We start from the raw sequence: 10,979 nt of genomic DNA, 5'->3' as shown, positions 1-10,979 counted from the left end.
GTGCTAGGTATGTGAAGGGTTTTGCCTTTACACTGTACCCGCATCCGTCTTACGGTTACTTGTTTGCCAAGGTAAGGGGTATTTTCCCGCTTACTTTTTAATATTTTTAAATTTTGAATTTTGAAATTCGAAAGGTTGGTGGAAAGATAGGAACAGTCCAAACCTCTGAAACGTCGTGCGACGGTTTCTTCTGACTGTGTCAGGACGTGCAGGAAGTTATGGTGACGTGACAGTACATGGTCATTCCAGACGCTTTTTCAGGCGCGTGGGCGCGATTTTTCGGGCGCGTGGCCGCGAAATTAATGGTATGCGTCCTGTCAACAGTTGTTGCCAGCTTGCTTTTTGCCACGTGTCACAGTTTCATTGCACCTTTGTTTTCTCTCTCCTCCGCATTAATTTCATCGCATTAATTGCGATTAGTATATAAAGGGGGAGAGGGCTCTTTGTAATCCACACTTTCACCCTTCTTTTCTTCTTAGCGATTTCCGGCAAATACTCACCTTTTTCAGGCAAGCATTTTCCCGAAATCGTTCTTCTTTCTGCAAGATGTCTTCACGTGATCTCGAGTCTTCGGCCGATGACAAGAGTACTGCTGGCGAGTGCCAGTGTGCTCTGCCCGGCGATCTGTACCGGTATGTTGTCAGGAAGTTCATGCTCGATCATCTCGAGCCTGAGTTTCCTGAACCCCATCAGACCGTGTACGATGCCCCCAAAGGCAAGATCGGGGTTTATGCAGCATTCTTTGTCTATGGGAATCTTAGGTTCCCATTGACAAAGTTTGTTTACCGTGTCCTTGAGAGGCACGGTGTTCATCTGACCGAGTTGCACCCCATGGCTATCGCCAAGATTCGCCACTTCGAGTGGGTGTGCCGGATTTTGGGCATCGAGCCCCATGTTGACCGCCTGATGACCTTCTACACTTGGAGGTGCATCCAGGGGTGGTATACCCTGACAACCCGTATCAAGGGTTTGAAGATTTGCGCGACAGAGCGCAGTCTTCGCGCGTGGAAGCGGGAGTTTTTCTTTATCTCCGCCCGCGCCATTCCCCTTGCCATGAAGTTTAAAAATGGGCAAGCTCTCCCAAGCCTTCACGCCTCCAATTACTTGGAGGCGGAATGGTTTTCGAGGATATCTCGGATCCAATCTCCGGTTTACCGGTTTGCGGAGTCCGGGATGGTCATGTTGGGGATGAGCCGGGTCTGGAAGGCGGCGGACGCGCAGAAGGTTCCGATCGTCCTCGAATACGGTTCGAACTCTGTTCCTTACGGTATGCTTTCTTTCCTTTTGTTGATTTTAAATTTCTTCTAACTTTTTCCCTGTTTATTTCAGAGGGGAACGACCTGAAGTCGCTCCTCAACCCGCGGGAGGCTGACGGTCCCGTACGGATGGGTACTCGCGCTCTTGACGAGAACGAGTTGCCCATCCTCGAACAAACTGCGGATCGGTTCGTGGAGGTCTATCCGCAAGGCCATGAGATCCTTAACGCCAGGCGGCCAGGTAAGGCGCTCTTCAACCCTCGACCCCTCAATGTTGAAACCTCTGCTGGAATTCCTCTAATCGTCTGTTCTGATGAGGAATCCGCAGATGGTCCTCCGTTGGTGCGGAAGAAGAAGGCTGCCGGCGGGAAGGGAAAGGAGAAGGTGGCCTCCACTGCTGATCCGGTGCCTCTGTCTGACTCGGAGACAGAGAGCGACGAGGTGGCGGGGAATCCCGGTGGTGATAAGACCACTGCTCCGGAGGTTGCGACTGTCACCTCCGGAGAGCCCAAGAAGACGACGGTGACCGGCACAAAGAGGCCGGCTCCTTCGGGTTCGTCCCCGCCCATCCGTACTTTCAGGCTCAAGAAAACCCGTAAGTACAACTTCCTTCAGCTTTTATCTTCATGGTTTAATATTCTTTTAACACTTTTCTTCTTTACGCAGGCGTGGATGTTGACGCATTCCAGGGTGGAGTGCCGAGTAGTACCTCCCCGCCAATGACGGTAGGCTTGGTCAGCCTACCTGAGGCGACGACCCAGGCGCCTGCGCCTGCTTCCGCTGGTCCAGTTGCTCACTCCTTTGAGCCAACTGCTCCAGCCGAGATGACGTCTCCGCCGGCGGTGAGTGCGATTTTTACAGCTTCCTTCACCGAGCCGGCGGTTACGATTGCTGCGGATTCTGCGGCAGCGACTGCGGCTGCCACCATGCCCCCGCCACCGGCACCGACGGCCGGCCCATCAGGTACGCATGGGGGCTCTCGCCAATCTTTGCCACCTTCCCATCTGCCTGACCTTTTGGATGGATTTCCTTTGGGTTCAGGTGATGGGTTCGGCGGCTATCGGCCTGTTATAGACCCTACAGGTGCGTAGGGTTCCTTTGGCCCTTTTTCACTTATATATTTTTTATCATCTTTTCCTAACTGCTTTTTTGTTTTCTGCAGTGTCGGATTCCAATGAAGTGTATGTTCCGCGATGGAACATACGCCGAGGAACAACCCTTCGTACCCCTGTGGAGTGCGCGGAATGGGCTCGTCACGCTGCTCCCAGTGGTGCGTTGGGGGAAGCCATGGCTAGCTACCAGGAGGGTAGGCTAAGCAATGAGCTTCGGGTTCTCCTCGCCCGGATGCAGCCGCGCGTCGAGCTGCTTTGTCGTGAAAACGACAAGTTAAAGGCAGCTCGCGCTAAAGAAGTAGCTCAGGCGCGGGCTATCCTGGAGGAGAACCAAAAACTCTCCGCAGCGGCTGCGGAGAAGGAGAAGGCCTTCAAGGTCCTTGAGGTTGAAGTTCAGGCTCGACTCGAGGCCCGTTCCAAGGCTGCCCAAGCTGTTAATGAACAGCTTAGGCTGGCTAAGGAAACTGCGAGGAACGCAACCGAGAGGGCCACCAAGGCTGAAGCTGTTGCTGAGCCTCTACGCGTGGAGAATGAAGAGCTTAAAGCAAAATTAGAGGCTCTCCAGCAGGCTCATGATGCCTTGGCAATGGAGGATGCTAAGAAGCTTCAAGAAATCCTGGACCAGAGGGGGTGCTTGATCATACCGAGCGTAAGCTAAAGGGCGTCGAAGAGGCTGCGGCTAAAGAGGTGTTGCTTGCCAACCTCAACAAGAGTGAAGCCGAACGCGCCCGTAACGAAGCTCAAGCTGCCCTCCAAGAAGCTCTGGCTGCCAAGGAATGGCTTCTTCGAGAAGCGTTGTCTCAGGTATGTTTTCATGTCTTTACGCTTTTCTTTGTAAATAGAAAAGGTTTGACACTTGTATATTTTCTTTTGTAGGTTGTGCATCGGGTCTTCTCAGAGACATCCTACGACGATGCTATGAGCGCTGCCCTCAACGCTTCTCACGAGGATGGGGAACGGGCCGGCTTCCTGCTTGGTCTAGGGTTCGTTGAGAAAGGCGTCCCGCCTTCCAACTTCCCTTTGTACAATGTTGATACTGAAGCCATATATGACCAGGCAGTAAATCAATACGCCGCCTTCCCGCATCCGGTGGTGGAGAAGGTAAACGAAGTTGCTGCTGCTGATGATGGGCTAGCCATCCTCAAAGCTTTCCTTGAACTGCCACGCTCTACTGATGGGGCTGGTCCAAGTGGAAGTGGCCCTGAAGCCTGATCCTGAAGATCCCTTCCCACTGCTAGGATAGTTTTAGCTTGTATAGATTTATTTTCTTGTAGGCGGGTAGTTACCCGGCCATTCTTGTAACGAATATTTATGAAATATAAATCTTTTGTGCGGATAAGACCGTTTCTTTTATTGGATTCCTTGCTTTATAAACGTTATATGACTTGCATACTTTAGTTTAAATTAGCAATTTTCCAAGTGTTTAGAATAAGTTAACCTTTGAACGTGGTAGATAATAGGTGTGAAGTTTTGTTTCCTCTTTCATGATTGTACGGGTAGGACCGTCACTTGCACTTAGTAGGATGGCTAAACTTTACCCATGTCTGACCTGCGTGTAGGTTTTCCTCATCTTTTCTTGAGGATAAGTTAACCTTTGAACGTGGTAGATAATAGGTGTGAAGTTTTGCTTCCTCTTTCGTGATTGTGCGGGTAGGACCGTCACTTGCACTTAGTATGATGGCTAAACTTTACCCATATCTGACCTGCGTGTAGGTTTTCCTCATCCTTTAGGAATTTTGTTTTGAACCGTTCGACGCGCGGTTGTCAATAGGTTAGTGTTCAGTTTCCTTTTTCATGATTCATGCGGATAGACCGGCACTTTCATTTAATAGGATAACTGAACTTTTCCCCTTCAACTGACCTGCGTGAAGGTTTGTCGTTTTTTGGGTTTATGCGGGTTAGGCCGCCTTCCCCATGCAACGACTTTTCACGTAATTATGCGGTAAAAACCGGCATATTAGTGTTGATAAAATTAACCGTTCGACGCTTGGTTGTTGATAGGTTAGTGTTCAGTTTCCTCTCATGATTCATGCGGTTAGACCGGCACTTTCATTTAGTGGGATAACTGAACTTTTCCCCTTCAACTGACCTGCGTGAAGGTTTGTCGTTTTTTGGGTTTATGCGGGTTATGCCGCCTTCCCCATGCAACGACTTTTCACGTAATTATGCGGTAAAAACCGGCATATTCGTGTTGATAGTTCATAAAGTACAAATGTAAAATTATCAGCATCAATGTTTTAAGGAGAATCATTTCCATTAGAAGTGGCTATTGGCCTTTTCTTTACAAATTTGGAATTGATTTACATGCAAACTGTGTAAATGAGCTCCCTTCCATGTTGTTGGGATGGGAGTGCCATCGAGCCGATACGCACCTGGTTCGGGATCTCGTTCTTTACGCAGCATGTAGTCTCCACCTTGAAGCTGGAATTTTATTCGTGTTTCCCCCAGCTGGGGTTCTACACGCATCAGCCTGCTCAGCGTTTATTGCGCCACGAGGTGCGCAAGCGTCCCATCTCTGACGAATGCTTCGACCATGTCCTTCACGTCTATGCATTCTTCGGTGGTGTGGCCTTTTGTCCTGTGAAAGTCACAGTACTTGCTCCGATCAGCATTGTGACGATGTCGGATTATTTGAGGCTTTGGCCATGGGAGCTCCTCGGTGGCGAATATCTCGGTGACGCTTTTGGTGAGCGGCGTCCATCTGGAGTTCTTGGACTGTACGTTATCCCTTCCGCCTAACCGATGCTGCAAGCCGGATGAGGTGTCAAAGTTTACCCTTGACTGCCAAATGCCTAGCTTCCGCTTTTTGTTTAATCGGGCGGTGAGAACGTTGTCCTCTCTTGTTTTCTGGGTGTAGAGGTTTGTGCTCTGTGGGAGATCTCTACCCAGTTGCTTCTCCGTTTCCGCAAAGCGTTTAGCTGCTGTCATGATGGCATCCCATGTGGATGGCATGCCATCTTTACCTGTTAAGGTGCGGATGAGCTCTGGGTCGTTCGCGCCCTGTATGAAAGCAGCGCGAACAAGATCTTCGCTAATGTTACCCAGACTCAGCTTCTTCGAGTTGAAGCGAGTGATGAAGTCCAGCAAAGATTCATCTGTCTCTCGAACGCATTTGAGGATTGTCCATTGCTCCTCTGTATACTTTCTTTGCTGGCTGAAGTGCTGGCTAAACTTCTGTTGGAAGTCTGCCCAGTCGTAGATGTGGTTGACCGGTAGACGATCGAACCACGCTCTAGCAGCCCCGACCAATGTCATTTGGAACATGTAACACCATTTAGGCTCCGTCCAACTACTGACGGTTGCCCCCGCTATGAATCTGTTCAAATGATCATCGGGGTCAGATATACCATCATATGTGCCTATGCTTGACATTTGTTTGGCACTTTTTGGGGCGATTGCTTCCGCAATGTCCCTTGCAAATTTGGACGTTCCCGCATTTGCAACGTTTGGTCTGAACGTTTTGGAGAAGTCTCGTGGACTTCCACCTGTGCTTTTTGGTTGCCTTTTCGGTTGGGATTCCGTTTCCTTACGCTTCCCTTTTGCCCTATGGCGAGGGTTCGCGTCGGAGTCGGATTCCTCCGAGTCATCCTCTAAGTATTCGAATTCGTCAGCCTGTTGTACGGAACGCAAGCGTTCGTCCAACTCAGCCTGGAATTCCTTTTGTCGTGCCTCCGCCCATGCCTTAACTTCATCGAGAGTTTGGCGGGGGAGTCTTCGTTTCTCAAACTGGGTATTGGTGGATCCCAGTAGGCGATCATTTACTGCACTTGCCCCAGCATGAGTAACTGGGGTAGTGTTCGTAAAATTTACTTCACTTGCCCCGGCTTGGGTAACCGGGGTAGTGTTTGTAAAAACTGTGTTGCCGGTATTCCCCCCAGTAGCTGGGGTTGTGGTTACCGGAATTTCTCTAACCATCTTTGTAGAAGTTTGAAAAAACTGGAGAAAAATGTAGTTCTAGCTTTATGCACGGATGGCGCCAATGAAGAAACACTAACCGGACCCCGGGCAGATTACTGGTAACCTGGGGGTTAGATAGATGTTTCCCACGAGGGGTTAGACCCTTAGAAGATGGTTCTTCTGATAACCTGCAAAACAGACACCGTGAGCTTGTCACTGAGAAGGGGGGGTTCCTCCTTGTGACCACCCTCCGACGTGAGAATCAGACTAGATTGCTCTTTAAATATAAAAGTATATTAAGAGATTGCTAGAGCAGATATCAGGTATAATATGATAATATGAGATAAGATATGATAAGATGAGATGGTCATACCATTTGTGGTATTTATAGCCGAAGGTAGGTTTCCAAGGAGGTATGGCCGGCTGCAACAGTGTTCCTGTTCCACCAACAGTAGCCTACGCACGTGCCCTGCTGGTAGTTGGTGGGTAGGTAGCGGCTGATAGCTACCAGGCCTGCTGTATACTATTCCTTTTCCACCAACTGCCGGCTACGCACATGGTATGACAGGAGTTGGTGAGTAGGCAGTGGCTAATAGTGACATACAGTGTAGGAGCATGCTGCTCGCCATACTGTTGTCCATAAGCTGTCGTATCTTTAGTCAGATCTTTTTCCCATACCTCGTCAGGTACAGTACAGAAGATCTTCCCGTATCGTACGGACTGGCTTATTTGGGCGGGAGTATTCCCCCTCCCGCCCTTGTGCGGGATTGTTCCCGGCTTCGCTCATTCCTTCAGGTGACACTGAATGATTGAGAGCTAAGTGCCTTGTGCGTGTAGCCTTGCTGCGCGGGTGGCCTTCCCTAATGGCTTGTATCCGAGGCTGCGGGGACAGGCGGAGTCCTTCACCATTGGGAGGCATTTCCTGCGGGACCAGCTTGCGTACTGCGCGTAAGGACGTCACGTCTCTGAGCATGGTTGGTCCTGCGGATCCAGTTGGTTTCTGCGCAGACGTCCCTGTTTAAGGTGAGTCTTGCGGGTCCAACTGGGCTCTGCTGGGACCTACCTCTTCAGTCGTAGAGAAGCTGCCACTAACGTGAGAAGTTACTACTTTCGAATACACATGATAAAACTGCAACAAACAAAAAGCTATTGTTGGTTGGAGTGGCGAAAAAGATGCACTCGTAGTGTAATTAGATGCATAAACATGCATACACAAAAAATGTATATGCAAATATAACATGTGGTAATCAGAATATAAATACGGTATCGAAGTACATATACATATATAAGTAGAAATCATAATATACATAATGTAATCATAATACTATTTTTATCTTCGTCTATGAATTTTCTTTTTATAATACCCTATTTAATCTTCGCTAGGTTATTATTTTTTCTTCAGCATTCAACATTGACCATAACTTTTTGTTTAACTATAAGCAGCAGAAACAAACATTCCAAAAGGTCAAGTTTGACCAGTAAAAAGTTAAAATTGGCATATAAGACATAATTGTTCAAAATGAGCACCATACTCTTCAAAAACAAAACAACCAAAGTACCCCTCTTGTCGCATAATATCCCTAGACGGTCGCAATTAGTTTGTTAAATATTTCCACTTTGACCTGGATACACGTACCCCAAACATGACACGTTTAACCCGTTGAACCTAAATAGGTTCCTAAAATATTTAATTAATTTGTTCAGTCTGGAACATAAAAAATTTATATATTTTTGCATTTTTATAAAGGGTCAAAATTTCAATGCAAAGGTGAACAAGCTTCGTATAATTAGTTTGTCGTTCAGTTCAGAATAAAACGTAACCCAAATCGACCCGTTTGCGTTTTTATAACTGGTAATAATGCTTTTGTTTTTATGTCGTTTTTTATCAGTCAAAACGGGCTTTTGTCAAAATGTCGTGTTAGAAATATAACTTAATCCAAAAAGACCGGTTGTGACTTTGTAATGGGTGAAAATGTTTTTGTTTTCGGTGTGGATGACCCACCTCAGTTTTTATCGGGTCGAACAGGGGTTTGGTCGGGCTAGAAATAAACCTGAACCCAAATCGACTCGTTTTCATTTCTATATTTACTACGACCAGTATCTTGTCTATAATTCCCATATTGCCCCTCAGTTAAAGAAAAGTCGTTTTTGCACGGGTAGCTATATCTAAGTTTCGTTACCAGTATTCTAGTAAATTTGATTAATTATTCAGTTAATATTTAAAAAAAATCATCTCTAGAAATTAATCATAACTACAAAAGTCATTTTTCAAACTTAGAGCTTATTCGAGATATACAACTAACAACGGGTTGAAATTGTTACCTCAATAGTCGAACGAAAACAAATAAGGGAGTGAAGCAGCAACAATGGAATATGGATTGCTGAAATAAATAAACAAACTTTCATATCAAATATTTGGTCCATGTGGTATATTTAGACTCAAGTAGTGTATCTTTTATACAAAACTGAATTCTGAACATACCGGATGGACTATTCGTGTATATCTTTAATAAAATGAGAGTAAGTTACATAAATCTCTGGGACCAGATTCATCATGCCACATAAGCTCGTTATACGAGACAAGAAAATGCTGTCATGTTGACCTTTTAAGAAGTCAAACTGTGAAAAATAGTTCCAGTGATGAAGAACTGTGAACATTTGAAGCAATCCGTTCCGTTTTTGTTGTAATGTGAAGCCGGTGTCTGATAAACCTCTGTAATAAAAAAAAATAAAAAAAACAAGATACATATCAGTATGTATTAGTAGCATTACGTATGCATGTACACACGTGTGTATTTTAGAGAATACAAAATTCAAATTCTTCTAAAGCAACCATATTGAAACAACCAAATTGCTTTACAGATTAAAATTAGATGCAGAGGCCTTTTATCTCAAAAATAATTATAGTCTCATACAGTTATTAACAATATTTATTATTTAATTATAAATACCGCCAACTGAGAAGTGATTTCTGGATTTGAGTCTATATCCCAATCTGGTTCCAACTGCCAAACAAACGACATTCTCCCATTCTCTGTACTACAAAATAGTACCTACAATTACATAATAAAATAAAAATTATTAGCAAAGTATTTGTGGGTCCTATAAGTTTACCGGTAACAGGTTCTAACTGTCACCACTCACAAACTTTCTCTCTCTATTCTCTAATAATTAATTATTTATTATTACCTTGTCCTTAACCAAGCCACCAGACGTAAAAATCCCGGCATTTTCCAAAGCCGTTAAAACCCTCATCTACAAAATACATAATTTTCAAAGTCATTAAAAGATTCTATAAATGGAAGTATGAGATCCTGCATACTTGGCTTTCATCATCAAGAACTCCTTCCATGAGATAAAGGTTACAATATTTTGTCATCTCCGATACAACTTCCAAAACAGAAGATTTCACAGTTGCTTGATTCTGCCAGATATGATGAAAATTAGAAATAAATTAACTTTATTCAGATATTAATATATGCAGAAAAATTAAATTATCACAACCTGAAGCTCTTCGGGGGTGTTTTCCTCCAGAATAACACCAAGCAACTGACGAGTTACCTGCACAAAATTCATTGAAATTAAGAATAACATAATGTTTTGGTAATCTTAAGAATCTTTAATTAAATTACTTACAAGCTTGAACAAAAATTATTAATTTAACCTTTTTACCACACTCCATCTTTTCATACAAAAAATGCAACATTTGGCTTGGTAAGTAGTTTAATGAAAATGTTTAAATATCAAGTACATGTCCAAAATGCCCTTGATGACAAGATAAAAAACTTGCAAAACACGACCGAATTTACTAAATGTAAGTAAGAAAACTTGCAAGGCTTGTAAACGAACCAAGTGCTCAGTGAACAGTTCATGAACCATCTGATGAGGAGTTCGTTTATTTAATATGCGAACAAACATGAGCAAAAAATTTAGACTATTTAGTTAAACGAGCGAACATTATCACATGTCTCATTCTTTAATTTATGTTCGTGAGTATTCGTTTAAGTATGTTCATTTTAAAATCGTTAGTTTCAGTCTGTTTAAGTCAGTTTTTTTAATATATTCATTAAATTTTTGGCCCATTATGACTTAGTCTAGTTTTAAACGAACAAACATAAATGGACATGAACATCTTCATTTTCTTAACCAACAAATACGAACAAGAAAACCTGTTTTAGTTGTTCGTGTTCGACCGTTTGTTCGGTTAAGGTTAAACAAAAAAACACGCTCGGTTTGTGTTCGTTCGATTTGTTTACAAGCCTGAAACTTGCAAAACAATAAAGTAGTAATTTAAAAAGCACACCTTTCTTCCATCACTTAATTTCTGCCAGAATAAAAACAACATATTTATTAGTATACGAAAACAAAACAAAAATCAATTTTTTTTTTATTAAATTTGAATTTACATTTTCAGGTTGTAACAACCCATCATTTTCTCTTAAATCTTCAGAAGATAACAAATTTTCATTGGGTTCACTATTGAATCCAGATTAGAGTGAGTTCCGGATTTCATTTTTGACCCAAATCAATTAAGGCAAATGTAATTATGAACAACTGATGAAAACACATTTGTTTTATTGGTTTTCCGCCCATTCCGTCTTGGTTTCTCTCTCCGAAGAGGTGAATATGAAGGAAACTGCGGCTTGATCTTGAAGAGAGGGTTATGACATGCCCTAAAATGGAGATTTTACTCAAATTTATAAGATGAGAAGGA

General features: G+C 44.0%; 1 protein-coding gene across 1 annotated transcript; it reads right to left on the bottom strand.

Moving 5' to 3' along the window:
* Window positions 1-8,792: 8,792 nt before the first annotated feature.
* On the bottom strand, window positions 8,793-9,947 carry LOC143630781 (peroxisome biogenesis protein 22-like). The gene is made up of 6 exons (XM_077099696.1): window positions 9,930-9,947; window positions 9,770-9,826; window positions 9,588-9,689; window positions 9,455-9,520; window positions 9,217-9,318; window positions 8,793-8,978 (listed from the first exon to the last, which is right to left on the bottom strand). Exons 1-6 carry the CDS (start codon window positions 9,945-9,947, stop codon window positions 8,880-8,882), a joined length of 444 nt encoding a protein of 147 aa, XP_076955811.1. The 3' UTR covers window positions 8,793-8,879.
* Window positions 9,948-10,979: the final 1,032 nt, after the last annotated feature.

Source organism: Bidens hawaiensis, unplaced genomic scaffold, assembly GCF_021521415.1.
Source record: "Bidens hawaiensis isolate Kalapana, Puna unplaced genomic scaffold, B.hawaiensis_p1.1 tig00005823_1, whole genome shotgun sequence".
In the NCBI taxonomy this organism is placed as follows: domain Eukaryota; kingdom Viridiplantae; phylum Streptophyta; class Magnoliopsida; order Asterales; family Asteraceae; genus Bidens; species Bidens hawaiensis.
Note: the sequence above shows the minus strand (reverse complement) of the source record. Positions and strands in the feature narration are given on the sequence as shown.